Source organism: Syngnathus floridae, chromosome 7 (genome assembly GCF_059516105.1).
Source record: "Syngnathus floridae isolate MCC-2025c chromosome 7, RoL_Sflo_1.0, whole genome shotgun sequence".
NCBI lineage: Eukaryota > Metazoa > Chordata > Actinopteri > Syngnathiformes > Syngnathidae > Syngnathus > Syngnathus floridae.
Window position 1 is genome coordinate 14846968 of NC_142419.1, and position 22152 is coordinate 14869119.

At 43.9% G+C, this 22152-nt stretch overlaps 1 protein-coding gene across 4 annotated transcripts in view; it reads left to right on the forward strand.

The window, feature by feature from the left end:
• nectin1b (nectin cell adhesion molecule 1b) overlaps positions 1–21527 on the forward strand; it is a 106477-nt gene extending 84950 nt beyond the window's left edge. For 2 of the 4 annotated variants that reach the window (XM_088380626.1, XM_088380627.1), the window contains 5 exons: positions 385–532; positions 2614–2680; positions 8782–8877; positions 10248–10349; positions 19352–21527. In XM_088380626.1, the coding sequence (XP_088236752.1) occupies positions 385–532; positions 2614–2680; positions 8782–8877; positions 10248–10349; positions 19352–19588 (650 nt within the window). In that variant the 3' untranslated portion in view covers positions 19589–21527. Of the gene's footprint in view, positions 1–384; positions 533–2613; positions 2681–8781; positions 8878–10247; positions 10350–14607; positions 14795–19351 lie in introns of all 4 variants that reach the window. The other 2 variants (XM_088380629.1, XM_088380628.1) reach the window with 2 other exon arrangements.
• The last annotated feature ends 625 nt before the right edge of the window (positions 21528–22152 follow it).

The following is a 22152-nucleotide window of genomic DNA, read 5'->3' on the forward strand; positions in this document are numbered from 1 at the left end:
GATCAATCAATCAATCAATCGGTCAATCAATCAATCAATCAATCAATCAATCTTTTATTTGCCAAGTTTGAGCATGCTAAACAAGGAATTTGACTTCAGTAGATCTCGGCCTCTGTGCAACATTTAAGTAGCTAACAACATTCAGGACGGCGTGCAAAAATTGACAAATATTCTCAAACATCCCCTGATCCTAAACTCCCAGTCATTTTCCTTCGACAGCAGGTGGCGAATTAGCCGCCTACATCGTCAATTTGTCGACACCGAGTATAGTTTGCCAAATTAATCTTTGAACCCTTTTCATGTGTATCCGACGAATCCTGCCACATGTCGCTCGGCAACAATTGACAGCTGACACTGTGATTTTTTTCTTTTCCGCCCACGCAGAGAAACCGATGGCACGGGGCCCCCCGGGCGGCGTTATCGGGATCCTCGGAGGCATCGTGGCCATCGGCCTCATCATCGGCGTGGCCGTCACCGTGGTTATGGTCCACCGGCGCCAGCAGAAGACCCGCACGGAGACAGATAATGACCTGTGAGTAGCGAGTGCCTTTTGCCAAAAGAGTGTTGTCGAGCAGGTGAGGTAGGCGGGAGATTAGATGTGAACTCATGTCGTCCCTCCAGAGAGACGAAGGCTTTGAAAGGCACCAAAACACCATTCGCTTTGAGTTAATAGTGCAAAAAGGCAACCGCCTGCCTCCCTCCCATTCATTCCGAGAAGCACGCTGTTAGTCAGGCTGACGGCGGACAAAATGGACGGTTTTTTTTTTTCGCGGGATGGAAATGAGCGAGACAGCTTGTTTTTGAGGCCAGCGAGAAATCATCCAATTTAATTGATCAATTAATTGAAATTTCTGTTTTTACAAATTATGTTTCTTTGTTTATTGGATGTCAGTAAGGTGTAGCAACAGATAAATTAAATGCTCATCCGCCATATAATATATTCACCTGGTACCGCATCAGGACGGCTTTGTTTTCAACAAAATATTTGTGAGTACATTGAGATGTATAATTTGAGGCGGCCGAGCAGCAGTTGGCTGATGCATGCACAAGGCTTCATTCATGTGAAAACAACAATCAAGGGCACCCTATTGAGAAAAGAAAGTGCAGCAAAAAATTGGAGATGAGGCGCTCATGCCTGGAAAAAGATCAATATCCATCTGGACTTGATTTTCCAGATTTGTATTTTTTATTATTATTTATTCTAAAATTGGAAATTATCAGCACGCTTATATTGTCATTTAGCTATGATTAGTCGAACAGAAATTTGCATAGTTAATGTTTTCAATTCAATCAATATACAATATTCAAATAGAAAAATATGCTTCTGCATTCCAATAAAGGGGCATCCTCCTCTTTTCTCTTTTGTTCTGGCACAACGTGCAATTCTGAATTTTGACATACTTATACACTTTAAAAATGTATAAACGGCCATTTGAAAATGTGTGAGTTAAACAAAAATACAAGCTGTTTTATTCGATCAACGTGGCCTTAAAGTCTTAAACGCGACCCTGCGTTAGAAATGCCGGCTTGACAAAGATGTATCTAATGTTGTGGAAAATTGTTTTCCAATGCAAACAGGTCTTTAAAAAGCCAACGAGTGAATCAATTCGCTATTTATCAGTAGTGTCGCGCTGTGAGACTTTTAAGACAGCCAGCTTGCTTTTAAAATTTATCAGCTAATCTGCCTCTTTACAAAGCCAGGTCCATAAACGTGGCCAGATGCCGCAGAGCCCAAGCCACTGAGTTGAAATCATTTGAAATGTCTTTGCAAAAGTGGAAGGAACAAAGAAAGCCATCTGTTGGTTGCAGGGAGAATCGCAAAAAGCCACGCCGCACAAAAACGTGAGTGCCGGCGTGGCGTCCCGCTGATTACCCCTGTCGCAGGCACCTGGTCTGGGCAGATTGCTCGGTTGCCGAGGTTACCGCCACTCTCTCGGGAAGAAAAGATGCGAAGAGCAATCGTGCAGGAAAGTGTCATGCTTGGGCGTAGGGGTCAGCCTCTCCGGGAATATTAACAAAACGAGTCACGAAACAGAAGGCAAATTAAGCTAGTGGGAGAATGAAATGAAAATGTAGTCCAGGTTGAAAATAAAATAAAATCTACCGGGAATTACGTTAAACGTGATTCTCAACCTGCCGTGAGAAATGACCCAATTTTACTTTACTCATTCACTGCCCGTTGAACTTGTCAGCCATTTTGATAACCACCATTTATTCTTCATCTTCTACTCAAACAGTTTTTCATTGCAGTGCGTCCACAAAATTGAATTTGGCAACCGTGCTGGGCAAAATTCCGACTTGTTGAAAACGTACTTGACAAATATACAGTAGGTGGCGGTGAACGGTTGGATTCCAGTTGACGGATAAAATTGTCCGTGACAGTGAATGAGTTTGTGAGATTTTCTTGAGTGTCAAATATGTTTTTTGGCTCTAAAAGTGTGAATCAACCACGCTAGCCTCTTAACACTCCCCCTCCCACAACACACACCACTGCTTTCAGTCTCCCACCCCCCACCCTCTGCTAATCTGTCTTTCTTTCTCACTCAGACATGGAAGTAACAGCTGTCTGTCTGCCTGTCTGTCTGTCTCCCACCCGCTCTCGCCTCCCTTCAGCATCGCCGTCGCGGCCGTAACTGACAGTTGCGTGACACAGGCTGCGGAGAAGCCAGAGTCGGCCACAAGGAAAGTAGAGGCACCCGACCCCAGTCTGTCCCCCGCCGAGCCCTGCCCCCCCGGATCCTCTATTCTCTTGCCCGCCTCCAACGGCGGCCTGCAAGTGACGTACTTGAGCACGCCGCTGTGAGGGGGAAAAAATAATTGGGTCACCTAGTCTTAAAAAAAAAAAAAAAAAGCAGCGCCGCACGTTGGATATCAAACTTTGCTCAAACGAATCTGTCTCGTTTGATAAACTTCGATAAATCACACTCCATTAAAAGCCTTAAGAGGGACTATCAAGTTTATCTGATTGGGCCAGCTCAGCCTGACTAGTGGCAAACATATCAAATCAAATTGCTAATCAGAGGCAAATCATCCGTGATCTGATAGAGGATTTGGCTGCTGTTATCATCTTCTTCTTCTCCGATAAAGTCATTTAAGAGTAGTGCAACCTCCTCTCCTTTTGTCTGCCGGTCTGAAAGCCCCTTCCCGGTCACCGCCGTGCATGATTGTCGTCGCCCGCGCATGACGAGCGTTGTGTCCGTGCCGTGTAACTTGTGCATGCGCTGTCGTTAAAAATGTGACTTAGAGCTTCAAGTGTTCGCTTTGTTCAGTGTCTTAAGATGAAAATGTGTTCGGAGCTTTCATCCAGAGAATGAACGAGGTTCTTCGGTTTTATCGGTGCGTACGGCGGGGACTTGATCTGGGGGATTTATGGCACCGTTATCATCTTGCAATTATAAAGCTCGTCAATACTGCAATATGGCGGCACGCAACTGTGTCAAGAATTTCATCTGGAGCGCTACAGGATCAATTTTCATTTCATAACATGACAAAGATTTTGAAAACTATCAAGAATATATGATACTTTCCAGAGGTGCTGATTAACAAAATATATTCAAGGGGGAGTTTGCAGTGTTAAAGCTGCTAGCAAGATTTAAAAGTGAGCCTCACTTCACACATATCGAGCCTGACAGGGAAGCTGCGACTCTCGGAGCACGAGTGCGATTCACAAAAATTTACAACAGCAGACGTGATAAAAAGTCACGCAGGACCTATGTCCTATTTCAACATAAATAATATTGCTAGGAATACTAAGCTAGCCTTAGCACTGGAGACAAGCTGACGTTAGCCGCGACGGCTACATTGGAAGCGTGAATTATTTGTCAAATAAATTTGCTTTCTGATCTAATTAGAAGTAATTCGAAAAAAAAGTTAGAACGAAAATAAAAAGTAACTTTAAGAAATTCAAAAAAAGGACACAACTAGCATAACCATGCCAGGCTTCCACATAGACTCGCCAATGCTACAAAATGAAGACAATAGTCTACAATTTCATGAAAGAAAGATCAGAATTTTTGTTGTAAATAAAGGGCAGTGCACTGATTGTGTTTAGCCCATCGCTAATTTTCCAAACATCGGGATACAGAACGGAACGCTAACCGCTCAACGTCGACACAAACATTGCTGATTGTTTTTGCCCCTGCCAAGCGGCACACTGCGGGACTCGCCGTCGGTCAAGGCTAATAAATCACACGGCCGTTTAGCGGCCCCAGCGTCTAATGATTATCAAAACAGACGGGCGTTTGTCAAAAGCGATAGTCTGGTAAGAATGTGTTCATCGCTCTTGCTCACCCCCGCTGTGATTTATGACCCCCCGCCCGAAAATGCGGCCGCAATCGTAAGTGCGGTGAAGCGGCGGCGGCGCACCCCCTCGCCAAATGAATTTGCTCACTGGCGTTCCTGACATTGACACAGTTGCAAACATTCACCGGGATAAATCACTTTGGCACCGACCACCGTCTCTGCTGATGCGGGAAACCCGTTGACGCTGGACGTCGTCAACGCCTTGCCACAACTGGGACTGAAAAGACATTTGACTTGAGCGGGAATGTTGAATATATCGTTTAAATTTTTGTGGAATATGCAAAAGTGCTTCCGTGGAGATGTTCACACCTGGTGTAGAATTTTGCACGTGGTCTGATCGTTATCCACCGTCCCATAGGAATTTAGTACGCCGCAAATAATTGAAAATCTTGATCACTGCCCTTATTAATAATTACCATGAATATAACACAAAAAAATTTATTTCCAACTTTGCAACCCATAGAAAAGTTTTTCGGTCATTCTGCAGAGCAAAAACATGCGACAGAAGCTTTCCGCTAACAACCCAGGCTAAACTGTTCAAACTATTCAAATGTAAACCAGAGGAACAAAAAGCTTCCGCGAGTACCTTAAAATAAGTCCTGATATCGGTTCGATATCGATACGTAGTCTCGGTACTCGCTTACCACAACTTAAAGCAAGTCATCAGAATCTTTTTAATCAAGTTCTAATCAAACCTCTAATCAGTTGAATGATTTCGACACGGTGTATGAGAGCGCTGGTTTAAATCTGCCAATCTGTTGCCAAATATACATTCACGCCACGGGTTCCTCGTCGTCGCGGCTTTATTGAACCCAACTGGAGGATTCCGCTTGTGTCGCTACAGATGCTAACCCGCTAACGCCAGGTGTGAATGACAGATGTATGCAAAGTGTGCGTGGTTGATCTCCGCTAGCTCGAAAATGTCCACCGAAGCGTCACTGTTGTTGTTAATTGCTCCTAAACTGCTTCTGGAATGTGAAATGCTGTACAATGCGGTGTTTATCGTCTTGTCGTCGCAGTGGATGTCTCATCCCTCAATGCCTGAGGTCTGGATGTATAATTGTAAAAGTGAAGTGTTCCGCGCTACCACCAGAATTATTTTTTGATAAACTTATCCAAGAACAAAAGACATTTGTTGCATTCTTGTGTTTTCTATTTTTTTCCCCTCATCCGCGAGACAAAACGAGAAAGTAATTGCCTCCCGATGATCACATCGCTTTGATTCCCTGAGCGCAATTAAAACTATCATTAGCATTTAAATTGCCAAATAAGATTGTGATCAGCGCAAATCAATGAGAGCGACGAGGGTCAAGTCCAGCGTTCCGCCGAGTTGTTTCAGACTAGTCAAACAGCGGCATTGTGATCCCAACAGGCTTCGCCCTGATTGGCTAAAAATTGCTCCTGCGGGTTTGGAAGTGACGGTCAAGAGTGGCGGTCGCCTCTTTGTGAGTGTGTCGTAGGTCTTGGCCCATAAATCTCCCGCCCAGATTACTCCTCTCACTTTGGGGATTAGCAATGTTTTCCCGCTCACTATCCCCCTTAAATCTCCCTTTAAGCTGCCCTGAGCTTTTGGTGTCCGGCTGAGCGTGCTGGGCGAAACATCCTCAAGGTGGACGCCTGAGTGCAAACCTGGTAGCTCCCCCCCCCCCCTGCTCAACGCATCCTTGCGGGCGCGCGGCACTTGTCAGCTTCCATTAGCGTCAGTCGCCCCCGAATGGCCGCCACCTTCATTACTGCATCGTGCCACAGCTGAGGTACGAAAGTTGGCCAACGACGCCACACGCGGCACGCACGCCGGTTAGCTCGATTAGCTTTGTGACTGCAAAGACGACACGTCCCGAATATCGAAATTTATATATTTATTTATTTATTAGCATTTCAATGGGATTTTGTCTTTCGGGAAGACGTTTTCAAAATGGAATCTGGGAACCCACGAGTATGCAAAATACACTCATGTCATTTAGGGAGTTTTATGGAAATATAACTGAACTAATTACTCCCCAGCTCAATTTTGCGACAGCACAGCCCAAAAGGGAAGACTCGGCATATATTGCCGCAGCTGTCTCACAAGTCAAGTTTTGAGCCGGAATAATGAGGAGTAAGGTGGTCGGCCCCGAAGATGTCAAAATGACCCTTGCAAAATACGAGGACCATTTGCGACCTTGATATAAAAAGAACCCAGTCTCTGTTACAGCTTTGCGTCTCCGAGGGCGGAGAATTGTTGAGTTGGTCCCCGCGGCCATTCATCGTCAGTGTCATTTTTTGCAAACCCAAATGCCATCTTGTACCGTAAAAGGGTTAGAGTCCCCAACTTCCCGGGATGGGACGTCCTTTAGGCAGCCTGTGAGGCAAGCATTCCCCCGAGGGATGCCGACAGCTGTCGTTTTGAAGCCTTGAGAGGCGTACAAATTGAAACTGATGACTTTTTAATCCGACAGCATCGGTTATTATATTCTCCCGTGAGCTTTTTTTCCAAATTTGCGCAAGTTTTGCCCAAATAAATTTGCGTCGTCGACTCGTGCAAACAGCGACGTCGCGGACGTTAGCGGACGGCAGCTGTTCAACCGGGAGAGCGCAAATATTTGGCATACGTATTAACCTCTGTCTGAACCGCATCACCATTTTGGATATTAATAACCGTTTTTAACAAATTCCCACAGAATTTAGAGTCTTTAGAAAAATCTATTTATCCCCCCACGTGACTGTTGTAAATTCACCTTACCATCTCACTCAGTCGCCTCTTTCCTTGCATTCTCTCATTTTCACATGCGATGGTCGAGGAGGAAAAGAAGGTGCGACGGGAAGGACAGAGTGGGTCTTTGCGTGCGTGCGCGGGCGCGCGCCGTGAAACGTGACGCCTCCCCTCCCCGAGCCGCCGCCGCCAATTGAATGTCATCATGAGGGGCCCTGCAGGTTTGGAGGAGAGATGTCACCGCAAAACGTGCGCCTATTCGGGCCATTCATCCCAACATGGAGGCGGATGTTACAAAGTGTCAAACGTTAGCTGATGTTATTGAAAAGGAGCGACATGTAGGTCGGCAGCTCCTCTCGCTCACTCGTTGCGTTTCGATGTCACGCTGCGTCGACTGTGGCTGGAAATGAGATTTTTTTTTTTCCTTCCAAGGCAGCTGTCAAAGCTTTTGTGTTTGTGACTGCATCAAGTGAGCGAGATTACAATGTCGTCTAATGAGCCCGCCGTCTCACCTCTGCGAGATGATGCACGTCCTCGTTCGTCACGCGATTTTTTTTTGGGGGGGGGGGGGGGGGGGGGTCTGTAAAAATAATACCAAAATTCTATTCCCCACATGTTTCTTCTCATTCCTTTGCGACATTGAAGGAAGAAATTCCAAAATGTGTCGGAAGCAAAATTTATGTGCGGTGTTGTGTGTCGAGTTGTGCTGTACCGCACACTCCGATAAAAACGATTTTCTTATTTTCATGTCAGTTAAAAAAAACATGTTTCCATTTCTCCTCGTTTTATGAAGCGAAGAGAAACACGACTTTAGTGACAACGTCGTTTCAGACGCGAGCGCTCAAGTTGCGTAAGTGACTCGTCTGTCTCGTCTCGCTGCCGTGTCGGGGCTTTTTGGCAGAGCGGAAATAATGAGCGTGAAAAAAAGAGTTAAGTGGTGCGCTCATGCACAAATTTTCTACGCATTAAAGCGCCGGCTTGGCCTTGCCGGGAAAGGTCGTGTTATTCAATAAGGACGTGAACCAGCGCGAATGGGAGGTGGCGGATGGCGCAGATAAGGCGCGTCGTCTTCGTTATCCGCGACGGCTGGTGATGTCGTGTCAGGATGTGAGACGTGACTTGTGACACGGCGCGAAGGTTTTTGGACTGTGACAACCTGATGGTTGTGAACTAATTATTTCGGCATCCGTCAAACAGTTGGGAACTTAAAATCATGACACGTTTACAGTGCTTGGTTCACCGAAATGCTCAGTCACATTTTCAATAATTAGTTATCATCCATCCAGTCGATCAAAATTTGTCTTTTTGTCAAAGTGGTGTGTGGTTGCTGCTTTTGAGGACGTTGCCGCTATCATCAGGGTTAAAAGTTCCTGTTCAGTTCTCGGAGGCGGCCTTGAGGTCGATGATGTCATGTCAAGCGAGCATGACAGGCCGGTCGGCTGGACCGACCCGGAGCACCTGACTCACAATTCTCCTTGCCCCCCTCATATACCCGACCCCTCTAACCCCCCCTCCATCCCATCCCCCTCACCTCAGTGTCCAATTACAGCCTACTCTCGTTAGCACAGTGTCTGTCTGCAGCCTTTGAAAGGGCAGACCGCACGGCCGCCGCCGTCACGCAACCGCCAAGTCCCGATCTATCAAAAGCCAAGAGTGCAAAAAAAGGCAAGTGCAGGCAGGCCTTCTCGTTAGAGAGCGTTGTAGAAGGTGACGGAGATGTGACGGGGCGGCCGGCGCTGACGTTGCCCGAGTGTCACGTTGTTTTTGCGCTCTGTCTCCCTCTCAACAGGACCGACCTCCCGCCTGCCCACAAGCCCGCCCCGCCGCCGCCCAAGAAGAAGAACAACGACACGAAGGGACATTTGACATCCGATGACATCCAGGTAGGATCGCAAAAACAAATGTCTGCGATTGCTAGCATTAGCGTATTAGCTCATTTAAGAGCTAGCGATGTGCACAATAGCAGGACCGCATAAACCGTAGCAAATTTGGAAAAGCCTCGTGTAGAAGCAAGTAGAAGAAGAGGAATGTTGAGACCATTCAATTCATCTTGTGGAGGACGCCGTTTACAAACGTGGACACAGAGGTCGCTGACCTCTGCTAGCTAGAACATATTGCAAAACCCACACCAAGTCGTCAAGGACAGATACAGCCGCCGGTGCATTTTCAATTACTTTATTGAGTAGCATAATAATCACGTTCATACACTGGCTTCAGCATCCTACAAGTGACGCTAACGGTTAGCCGTCCCTGTTGCTAACCTGAGCCTTCCATCCATCCATTCTAATGGGCACTTACGCCATGTTCTTTGTTGGCAGCTTGGTGGACCAAGCACATGATAGTTGAGAAGTTTCTATTCTCCATGTGCTTGCATATTTTTGGACCCAGCAGCCAAAAACGCCCATATTCGGTTCACCGAGGATTCTAAATTGTCCAGAAGTGTGAACATGAGTGGGACCGGTTGTTTGTCCATAAGTGCCCTGCAATTGGCTGTGATCATTCAAGAGCGGAGCCGGTTGCATCTCACCTAAAGTCACTTGAGAAAGGCTTCAGCGCACCCTAATGAGAGCACACGCAAAAGGCAACGGATGGACGCATGCTAATAAGCGGTGCTCATTCTGCGTGTTGAATTTCTCGCTCTGCGAGGCAAACGCTTCTTTTAGCATCGGCGTCTCGTTATTTCCACAGTTTGCATCATGTGGCACGCGTGAGCCGTTAACTGGACGCAAAATGCCAAGTTCAGCCGAGCGGCGAAAGTTGAAACCGCTGTCAAGCAAGCAATGTTTTGTTGAAGTTTAGACTAAAAGAAAAACACATATGAGAGTGAAAGAATTCACTTTGAAACGATGTACATTTTTTCAAATTAACACAATGATTTTTTTTGTGGTTTATTACACAATGAATGAAATTATTCAATATCTTCATAAAAAAATTGTGTGCATGTATATGATCCAATGTGATTAAAAAATTATAAATTATAAAGAAATGTGCATGTACATGATCCAATGTGATTAAAAAATATTAGATTAATATTAATTAATATTAATTATGTTAATTAATATTAAACATGAATTTTTTTTCTAATTAACACAAAGATTTTTTTGTGGTTTATTACACAATAAATGAAATTATTCAGTATCTTCATAAAAAAATTGTGTTCATTCAAATATGTAAATGATCCAATGTGATTAAAAAAATATAATTCATTGTTGTGACATCATCATTTGATGACGTGCTTCATATTCTTCCACAGGTGGTCCATCTGGACAAAGACGAAGAGATGCAGAAGCTTCCTCTCCAGCCGCCTTATTACGACATGGCGCCCTCCGAGTCGACCCCGTTCACCGATAAGCCGGTGAGTACTCGTACGCGGCGAGGGCGCGTCCTCGCCCGCCGCCTTCAGCCGCTCGTAATTGCCAGTGAAAAACCGAGCGGGCTGGAGAATTGATTTTGATCGGAGGCGTGTCGGCGTGCGATGACCTCCGCCCCCGGTGGTGAAAGGCAAAGGGTGAGCTGGACGAAGCGTTTTGACTCACGCTTTACATCGGTATGAAAATGTTGGATTTTCATAAATCAAGGACAAAGTTCTGTTTATAATGCCAGTGTAGGTTTTAGATTTGATGCAAGCGGCATTACAAAAGGTCTTAAACAGCTTTAATATAATTTTTCAAGGAGCCCCTTTGAGAACCCCCGCAGAGCTTCCTATGCTAACCTAGCCGCCGCGCATCCGACCCCGCCTCACCTCCACTCTGCCTTTCCACTAATCCACCATAATGACTTGCCGTTTGTGGGGCTGGCACGTGAAGATAAGTGTAGCATCATGGCGCCGAGTGTTGACCATGAAACGGCTGCCTTGTTGCATCAGGCGCTCCCCACCCCTGGGAACGCTCCAGTCCCCCCTCGCAGCTTTCGTTTGCTTTGGCTGCAGTCCCCGGTTTCAGTTACACAAAGTCTTTTGGGGCATTTAAACAATGAGCCTGAATTGTGTGCGTGTGTGGAGTGCGTCTCGCTGGGTTTTATGCAAATATTTGCAGGAACTATCCAACTATAACCGAGTTCAAAGGCGCACAACGCTGATCCGCTGCCGAGGGCATTCAGCACGCAAGGGTCGGGGTGCTAACCTACTAGCGCTTACCTTTGTTCACTGGTTCTTTTATTTTAGCTTGCTTATTTTGTTTAACGCGCAGGCTGGCTAGCTAGCTAGCGTTTGCCTTTGTTTACCGGTTCTTATATTTTAGCTTGTTAATTTTGTTTAACAATTTTGTTTTGTTTGTTTAGCTAGCTGGCTACAGTGGCTAAAGATAGTCAACACACTCCTGTAGCTATCATTTACTCTCTATCCCTGTCTAACTTAGCTTTATCTTTTGCTAGCTCCATCTATGTCGCATTTTCCATCTGCCTAGCTGCCAAGTCATAGGGGCGCTGAATATTTAAATTAGCAAAGAGCAGACAAGAAGAAACTTGGTGTGATCATGATTGACTCTGTTCCAGCGACAAACGTAAAAAATATGCAACGATGAAATGATGCTAACCGAGCTCACTCGCATGCACACATTAAATACATATTCATCACAAGCTGATGGAAGTTACCTGCCTCCGCACCTGTTGCTCCGGAATATTTTTTTTTTTTATTTTGCGCTAATATACTGTACATTAATTGTGATATATTAGCACCTCATAAACAAAGTAAAACAAAACACCGCCGCCAAGTTAAGTCGGGAGAGAACGTTTCCTCAATCGCAGCCTTGACGGCAGATGGTGTTGATGTCGACGCCAGAGACGATACAAGGAAAGAAAGAAATAAGTTAACCTCAACGACGCAACCCCAGAGTGACATTCAGTTCGGGCAGACCTCCTCCAAGGCCAAATAGGCTCCATCTTGACGCCCACCTGCGGCAGATGTCTGAATTCATTTCTACATTTGCCCTAGGAGATTTTTTTCTCAACACATATAAACAAAATGAGCCATTTAAAAAGTTGCCGGGTCACTAAAATGAACTATGACCCATTTATTTATTCAACATTTTTTATAGCAAGTGAACTTTGGAGCTGGGAGCATACCACCTCATGCTCGAGCCATATGTCTCTTCGATAAACAGCGCAGTCCACTTGTGCGTAGAATTAAACAAGAACTATCTTTTCAGAAATTACCTTGAGCAAGAGCCCGCCGGTTACTACCAAGCAGCACCGATACTTTATATCTTGCTTTTTACAGCGATATGTTTACCATATTTATCATTTCATATGTGCCTGTGGCAAAAAAAAAAAAAAAAAGGTGAAGTGTGGAGAGTCTTCGATTGCTGTTAAGGATTGCTGACAGTCTCTCAAACATCGACATTCTCTGCTTATTTCTTACCCATTTATGTTATTATTATGAAGTTGCAGTAGAAAATTTAATCATGTTTTGGATTCAGTATAAAAATAATGTATTTTTGTGAAATGTTGGTATGTTTGTGGGTCGCCGACTAATTTGTTATCCCATTGGTGTCGAGTGGGCTAAACAGTCTTTCAAGCTTCTGGGCATTTTTTCTGTTTTTTTTTTTTTTTTGCAGTCAAGGCTTGCATTGGTTGAAATGTTTTCCCAATAGCGAGCATCTTTCACATTTTTTCGCTTTGCTACTTTGAATAGACAACAGGGGAAAGTGCCAAGTCAAAGCTCTCGGTGCTCTCAGGCATCATCTAAAATGGAAAAGCGAGCTCCGCTGTTGATGCATTTCTCAGCTGTCAGCATAGTTTATTTTTTTAACTGCTGCTTCGGCATTTATGAAGGTTTTTTTTTTTTTTTTTAAAAGGCTCGTCTGAACTTGGAGGGTTTCATTCAGTGACTAAATACTCCCTTTTTCCCTCGGATGGCTTCACTTATGGTACACGAGTTATTGACTGTATTAAATTAAGGCCTCGGAGGAGGTAAAAAAAAAAAAAGAACCTGACCATTCTTGCCTCATGTAAGATTCCATTTTGGGAAATTGTGATTTTGCCTAACGCTACTTGGGAGCAACACGGCGAGCTCCAGCTGTTGCTAATGACGATTCACCGGGGGCAAAACACTATCCGCCAATTCCCAAAGCGAAGCGGCTGTAATTTTCCCTCTGATTGCACCCTGCTCGTGACAAATATTCGAGATATTTAAATAGGCAGCCGGCGAGGAACGACAACGCGGAGGAGGAGAGAGTTGAATTATTAACAATCCTTTCTGTAAAAGCCTCCATCTTTTTTTGTAATCCCGCCATGGATGCGGATGGAGAGCAAGCGAGGTGGCATCGCATCACCTCGCCTGCCATCCAAAGACTGAATGCAAAATTCATATCTGGCTTTAATTTTATTGATCGCTTTCATAATTTATTGCATTCCTCCAACGCACTGAGGAGGCGGATGTTTTTTTTGTGGTTTTAATCAATTGTCAGAGGTTTTCTTTTTCTTTTTTTCTTTTTGCACTGATTGCAGTTTGACAGTAAATGGAACCTGCATTTGCATTTTATTAAAACTTGTTCCGCTTTCGTTGAACTTATTTAATGTGTTGACATTTCCGGCTGCACTTTGTGCAGTAACAATTATCACGGATGGATGGATGGATGGATGGATGGATGGATGGATGGATGGATGGATGGATGGATGGATGGATGGATGGATGGATGGATGGATGGATGGATGGATGGATGGATTTTGTCACTTTTGCAACCCTTATTACCTCATGAGTGGCCTATTTAGGAAAAAAAAATACACGATCCATGTTACATTTCTTTTCTATTTCAATTTTTAAGGATCATTGACAGGCCAGGCCGCCTTCAAGTGTCCACTCGAGCGACGGACGCTAATACTGCGGATGGTGGAGGGGAAAAAAAAGTCTTTTTAGAGTCAATGCTGAAGGCTTTTATTGTCCATTGATTAGCTCGCCAAAGTCATTTACGCAGTCATCCACTCGGGCCAATTGCTCACCGGGTCAATTGGTGGCTCAATCACACGAACGTTAACATTCTCGTCTCAGCATCTCCGAGGACAATGAAATCAACATTTTATCGCTGCCTAAATGGGAAGCGTTTTGAGGCTGTTTTCCGAAAGAAAACAGGAAGGCCATCTTGTTATCTGCATGCAAAGAATCTGAGGTTACGCAGGTATTTTTAAAAACAGCATTTTTTTTTTTTTGTCCACTGTTTAGGTGTATGACGATGGAAAAAAGCCAGTAATTGAAGCTTCCTAAAATTGTCAACATCTATCTAATATTTGCTTGTTTGTTTTTGTTTTCCATTACTTCAATTTAGCAATCCAGGCCTACGTTAGTGCTTCGTAAAAAGCTCATGCCTCAATCAAGATGCATTAGTTGAGTAGCCGTCCTTGATCCCAATTGCTACTCTCCTATTAGCCTATTTGTCGTTGACATTTAAAGCAAGCAGAAAAATACAAATAGGCAAGTTTTGCAGAAAACAGCTAAGGAGCGACATAATGGAGGTCAAGTTTTTAAAAATACCAGTGTCTACAAACAACCTCAGCATTTTTCCATCTCATCTGTCATTTGTGTTGATTTCAGCATCGGTGGTCGTGCGCCGGCCGCCGCTCTCGGTGGCCCCCCCCTCGCGTCCACTCCTCACTCGCCTCTCGCCCTCTCTTGTCTCCAGAACTCAGGCCACAAAGACTGCGAGGTCCAGTACGCGGAGCTGGATACTGCAGCCTTGGCCTCCTCCCCCAGCCCGCGAAGCTCGGCTCACTCTGGCCCCGGGGACCTTGTCGAGTACGCAACCATCCAGCCTAGCTCACACTAGCGCATGCCATTATAGGCCTTTCCCCTCAGACTTTGGCCTCCAGGTACACAGACCGATGCACTCCTCCTCTTTCTCATCCACCGACTACCCTTTTGAATAATACACGCCCCCCCCACCCACCTACTTTGCCTCCAACCCCGCTATCTAGCTGCTCCTGTGGTCTTGGCCGCCGATTCTTTCGCCGCCTCTGCAGAGAAATGCCGTCGGGCTGTTATTTTAACGCTCGTGGCTCAGACGCGTACTTTAGTGGCGAACAAAATGAGCCTGTTAAACTAGGCGAGAGCTCGTAAGATGTTAGTTTTGCTCGCAGGAGAAAGCAAAAGGTCACGCCGAAAGTATGCTGTACTTGCATAAAATCTCCCCAAAAAAATTTCGCTGTTTTATTCTTTGTTAATCACCGGTCCGAAATGGTTTCTGAGCAAAAAGCGGAGAAAACAAGTTTTTTTTTTGCGAAAGGATACACGTCAAGCAGAGCATGTCTTTGACACATTTTTTGTGTGACCAGATAACAATAGAAATTGCCTTTTAGTCTTCAGACATTGTATTCAACATGTCTTATTTCAAAAGACTTTGCCGCTAAGCACACTTTCGCGTGCATTGTGCGGCCAGTCACCGAGAAGCAGAAATCAAGCCCAGCCGTCAAGTGTCTATGCGGCTCTCGACAACATCGCGCCGGTGAGGAACAAAGCAGTCGATCAATTGAAGTCACTTTGGATTACGGCTACGCAGCCGAGGGGTCTTTGTTGCCAGAGCGGTCCCCATGGCAACCCCTTGCCATTTAGGTGCCGATGGGTCGAGCCAGAGTCAAGGGGCTTGTTGAAACAGTGCGCCGGCGGCGGCTGTTCCCTTTACTCTTACGTCCGGCCACATCCCGTGGAAGTGGCATGTTTACTCGGGTATTAATGCTGGATGGATATTGATTTCATGATGATGTTTATTTTATTACAGCTGTACTGTCATGCTGCTCCCACTTGGAAGCTATGCAACTAGACACGACAACACCAAACCGATGGGTAAATCGATACCTATCGGACTAAATTAAGTGTTGGAATGATTTACTCAAATCGTATTAGTTTGTACAAGTGGAAGAACATCGTGACAGGACAGTCAGCCAATTCCATTTTGGTGGGGACGCATTTGTTCCAATATTCAGATTAAAGTCAGGTTAAGGTCAAAATTCCAATTTCTGAAACATTCAGAATACAGAATACGATTTAAAGCCGATGAATCGTCAAAGCGATGGACGGGCTAATAGAAAATAAATCGACTGCAGTATGGTAAATATGGGTTGTTCCGTCAGCAGCTCAGGTAGTCGCGCCTGCAATATGAAAGTCCTCCGGGAAGAATGGTCCGTCGAAATCCCCCCCCCCCTTACCCCCGGGTTGCGCCGCTCGATAAATCCGCCGTCCGGCGCTTGATTGAACCTCTCGTTCATCCCGCCCGACATCACACCGATTCTAGTAAATGCTTTCAACTTCAGCCATTTTGGGAGTCTACAATAATCTATAAAATGAATCAGTCGCCTTTTAATCGCAGCCTGTGTGTTTTTTTTTTTTTTTTCCCGAGCGTCGCTTTGACAGAGTTATTACATTATCAGATATTTGGGGGCCCCTCGACTTTAAACTACTACAAAATGACTTCAAGGTGAACCAGATTTCATTTAGATTAGCGCCCCGGTTCAAATGTATGCGCTTGATAAAGTTCCCCTCGTTCTCCCCCCTGGTCCTCCTGTTTGCTCAAAGTTCCAAAGAACTTTAATTGGAGTAGGGGAAGAGAGGAAGGAACTCATAGTTGAGCTTGAAAAAGGCGACGTTGAGACGATGGACTCGGAAAATATTACGATAGTTTGGTCAAGTGTTGAAGAGACGGCATTTGACCTTTATTCACACTAAACAATGCCAGGAATTTAAAAACTGAAAAATAAATTGGGGCTCCAGGCTCTGGTTGCGCAATCCCGGGTCCAGACAATGTTTGATCCAGATGTCTGTAAACTTGACTATGACCCCAAAAAAAAAGATTGAATGTGCAAGGCATCAAAAGTGACAGCTTAATGTTGTCGTTCAACGTGTCGCAACGTTAAAGGGTAGTCGAGGCCGGGTTGAGTTTCGGTTCACTTTTCTCTGGAAAATCGATGGCAATCAAACTCTGGCCTCCATGTTTGCCAATGTGAGTTCTTGCCTCTCAGTCCATCATTTTACTGTCAGAGAAGTAATAACCTTTGACAGCCGAGTGAATCGTGTTGAGTTGTGTTGCTCCAGCCGCCCGCGGGAGGTGAATACACTGTAAAACGTAACATTTCGCCAGAAAGATTTTAGCCACCGTTTGACCTGATCAATTCCTCTGGAGCCAATCTGGACATATGTTTTTATCCTAGCTACACAACCAACTTTTTGTGATTTTTGGATTCTGCAAACATTTCGGGTTGACTAGCATGTGAAATCAATACAGCTGTCGGTTTGATACGGTGATGTAAACCATCAGGCGTTTTTGGAAGAATGCTGGTTGGTGATCGGTCCAAGTGGTTAGTGAGTGTTTGCTGATGAGTTGGAAAAAGGAGCAGAAGAATTGAAAAGTTTGAGTGACGGGTCCTGAAAATCTAAATTAGTTGTGTATTTGTGCTTTGACGCTTTCACCCGATTGATCTGCTTAACATCAACGCTCCCTCTGTTTTGCCCTTCAAAATTAATTCTTTGCTAAGCTTTTGTGCTTTTTTTTTTTTAATTCTCAAATGCAAACAGTTGTTGTGAGATTCATTTGAAGTCTGTTTGTGGTTTTGTCGCTGAAACCTTTTCAGAGCGGGGATCGTCGTTTTCGTAGATGTAGAGATGTGTGACGAATATTCGTAAGTTTTCTTTTTCCACTCTTATCGTTTCTTTTTTTGATGCATGGTTGTTGTTGTTTTTTTGTATAATTTTACCACTTTTTTTCCCTCAGTGCCTCGCCCCCTCTCTTGTGTAGTTTGAAATGATCTAGAAATTTTATTTGATTTTTATTTATTCATGAGACGATGGCCTTTTTTTTAAATATTCTAGAAAATTTACTTTGCCAAAAATATTTAACGAAACAAACATTTCGCATTCATGAGACATTTTTTTTTTTTTGGTCAGCTTGACAAATTTCCAAGTTTTCATTACACGTGGTGCCAATTGGCATCAAAAATATTACATGCATGCAATTTTAAATTCAATTAATTCCAAAGGCCAAACAACAACAAAACACGTTCCCGTCAGACTTAAACGAATGTCGCTCGTCTCCTCTGAGTAATGAGCTGCCGCGGCTCCGAATCTCCCAAATCGGACTCGCACAAATTCCTTTCTAATGGAAAACGAGTGTTTCCATGCTGTGTGTGTTTGATTTGCCAGTCACACAAATGTAAAAACGGCGGGGGACCATCGTCGCATTTCTGAAATCATTCCAAAATTTTATACAAGTGCCGCCAGCGACCGCAAACTTGCATTGTGCTTGTTCGTTTAGTCAACATTGTTCATTTTACTTGTTCATTTTTATGTCCTTCATTATCCATTAATGGCTCTCTTGGTAGGCCCACCCACTCCCTCCATGTCCGACCAATCAGCTCCTTCCCTTCTCTCCCACCTGTCTCATTTCTTCAGTCTTGTTTCTTTTCTTGTTGTGTCAAATGTTTTGCTTACCATTTGTAATTAATTAAAATAGACGGGGGTGGGGGGTGTATATGCTCTTATGAGGGACACTTATTAGATTTATAGCATTGTTTTTGTTCACTTGAAACTTCCCATCATGAATTCAGTTTTTCCCCTTCTCACTGCAGACCACGGAATGCCAAATACATGATTGTAAACAAATGGGCCACCAAAATAATCGCCACATTGTGGCTTTTATTTGCGTAAGTGAGCACTGTCACATGATGAATTGCAGAATGTTTTTCCGATTATTTTTTTCTTTCCCGCCATTGCTGGAGAGCATTTGTGTAACTTGCCGTGGTTTTATTTCAGCCACCCAACGCAGGCAGGACAAAGTCTCATTTACAGTAGAACTGTCCCATTACTTTTGAGTAGACTTATTTTCCCATCCGAGATGACCTCGGGCTTGCTGCTTCATAATAACTGATCCCCATGCTGAGGAAGAATCAAGTCTTGCTCCGGTGTGGAATTGCAACCGCATTCCTCTGGTGCCAAACAAAAATGGAGGACTAATAAATCTTCTGGGCAGGTGAACGGAGATGCGCCCAGAGACGGAAAAAAAATGTTATTTTAACAGTCAAGAGTGTGTGTATGTGTGTGTGAGACACTGACAAATACACTGCTCACAAAAAAGTGTATTCTGCTTTGGGGTGAAATTTCAGGATGACCCAGTGTCCAGTTTAGGTCCATCATGAAATTTCAGAACGGCCCAAACTTTTAGCGAGTACAAATCGAGTTTGGGAGTTTTCGTGTAGTTTATTTTTATGTCCTTTTAAGTTTTGTTTCTTTACTTTCGTCTTGATGAGTTATCGAAACGGCTTTGTTGGCTTTTAGTGGGTGCATCACGTCCAGGATGGCTTTCCATCTGGTTTGCCGAGTTGTCGTGGTAACATGACCCGCCCGCTCCCGCCTGACGACCCCTCTTCTCCTCCCCTCGACAGGACTCCGGGAACCATCCGGCAGAGCCGTTGAACCCGACCGAATACATGAGCCACCAGCGTGACCTGGACCTGCAGCCCGAGTGTCAGCCGGCCGCGCCCCCGAACCACCCGCCCATCAACTTCCTGCCGCAGCACGCCTACGCCCAGCCGCCCTCCAACGAGCCCATGTACTCCAACACCGGTTTCTCGGCCACCGCCGCCCCACGACCACAATTCCCTAAGGAGCAATCCGTGTGACCCCCCCCCAAACAGCAAAACCACCTCTTACCCCCACCTGCCCCCACCGGTTTCCAGCTTTGCGTCGTTTTCTACTGTGTTAAAAAAAAAAAGGAAACAAAAAGTATTTTTTCTTGGCACTTTGCTAGCTTGCTGTCACTTTTTCCCTAACCGCCGTTACTTACTCCCCCCTTCGTCTGCCAATCGAATTTCTTGCTTGCTCTCCCCTCTAATACACTGCAAAAATGAGTCTTTAAAAAAAAGAGACAAACAGACATTAAATAAAGAATATATTAGAATGTTAATGAAAGTTATTTGCTAGTGCATTAGGAACATTTTGATTCTGTAAAAAAAAAAATTGAAAAATGCAAAGTCTCAAAAAATGCCATCAATGTCTTAGTAGCTCTACACTAATAAAGAAAATATATTAGGTTGAGCTCAACTTTTTGCAGTGTATAGTGAGCGTAAGTTTTCCTTGGTGAAAAGTTCCGCAAAACCTTTACGACCGCCGCAGGACCGTTACGTGATGGTGAACCTTCTCGTCGTTTTTGACCTTTTGGCTTGTTAAGGGTGAACGTTAGCACGTATAGTTATGAGGAAACACACGATTAAATTAAAAAATAAAACAAGGGCTTGCGATACGAGAGTATGCTTTTGTATTTCTCTAGTTCCATCCGCGCAAGGCATTCTTTGTTTTTTGTAAATACATATTTTCTAGTCGTAGTTGCCAAAGACACATACAGTAACTCCATTTTTTTTTTCAATGCGAGATATACAATCACTGAGGGTCGTTTTATTTGTTTCGATGATAAAAAGGCTTCACAAGTCAACAATCGATGCATTCTTGTTTTAAGCTAGCAGATAAGAAAAACATCCAGGTATTACGTGCGTTCTTCTTTTAGTCGTACTTTTAATTAGGATAGGACGACGGCTACGACATTTCACAAGGACGGACAACATTGCCGGTTGAGGAACAGCTAATGACTTTGAAATTGTTTTGGTAGTTAGGAACATAATTAGCATTAGCTTTGGGAGTATAATTGGGGCTAAAACGTCATCTCGGTGTCTTTGAAAGTCAACAACAATTTGAAAGGCAAATTAGCGACATGTACCAGATGTCAGTCAAGTTTGTGACTATTTTTACTTTTATTTCCTGACGAAACCTGCGACTGTACAGAAGCACTTAGCGTCACTTCTTGTGACGCTACATTGGAAACCATACATAAGCTAATAAATACATCACAAACAAAACACAGACATGAACTCTCGACATGGCAATTTTTTTTGCTTTTATTTACTGTTTTTTGCTCGCTCCTTTTTTTTGCCATATCGGATGTATACGAAAAAAATATATATTTGTGTTTGTGCTGATGTGATAAAAAAAAAAAAAGGTGTTGAAAGTGATTTTTCTTTAAGTGGGTGTTCCTAAAAGAGCGAGTATGAATTCCTGCTGAGGAGCTTGTTAGCGTACCACTGAAACACATTGTTGTCTTCTATTTGTGACACAATTATTATAGCATTGATGATGACTATGTATGTATATGTAAGTATAAGGGTTGTTAAGTCTGCTTCAAGTGGCATTCATTTGTTTGTCACTGTGTCAAAACTTTAGTTTTCTTGTCACCTTTAGTGCTCAAAACCTTTTGACTGCACTTCCCGTTGTGTGTATTTTTTTTTGTAAGACTGTAACTTTTATTTTTCTAAATATGTATATTTATTTTTAGACCTGACACACCTTCCTCTTACTCTGTATTTTTTTTTTTTTTGCATTTATGCAAGGGTAGCACCCAAGTAGCTTCTTACTGGAATGATGACGTCATGTGAAGTTAAAAAGAAAAAAATGATCTGTTTTTCTTATTTTATTATCATGTTTGCTGTAAATATTAACAATGTATCTGATGTGTGTAAAAAAAAATACTAAAGTCATGCAGTTTAAAATTAAACCTCACAAATTACCCTATGTTTTTTTTTGGTGCTGGTGATTTTTCATTTTGGGAACACTTTTTACAAAAAAAAAAAAAACGCGTCAAATCCAGTCCTCGTGTTTATGTTGACAGTTTTTTTTTTTTTTTTTTTTTTTTTATGATTTTAATGTTTTGTGTTTTGGTGTGACAACTTGTCACACGGTTTCTTGAACACATTCTGTTAAGATCTCTTGATGATCAATTGACATGTTCAATTATTTGGAGGATATTCTGGGCTCGGTGCAAATGGACAACAAGCAGTATGTAAGGGCTAAGTAGGTAATTGGGAGAAAATGGAAGCCGCGAGCAAACCGAGTGGCGCAAATGGAACAAATTCCCGATGGTACTGCTTCTGTTCTCTTCTCGAGAGAAGCAAGCTTCCGTCCTTCCATGCATCAAGCCCACGGCGACACGTTTTGGTCCTTAATGGCGAATTGCCGGCAGCGGATACGCCCGGCCGGCTTCAGCTCACGTTTATTGATGTTGTGAGTTTGCGTTTTGCAGAACAATTCATAATGTTGTGTCCCTGCTTGGCTGGGGGGAAGAGGGATTTGGGCTGGGTATTGATTAGGTGTACTTTGCCCAGCTCCAGAAAGTCGATATAGGCCACAGATAGTGTCA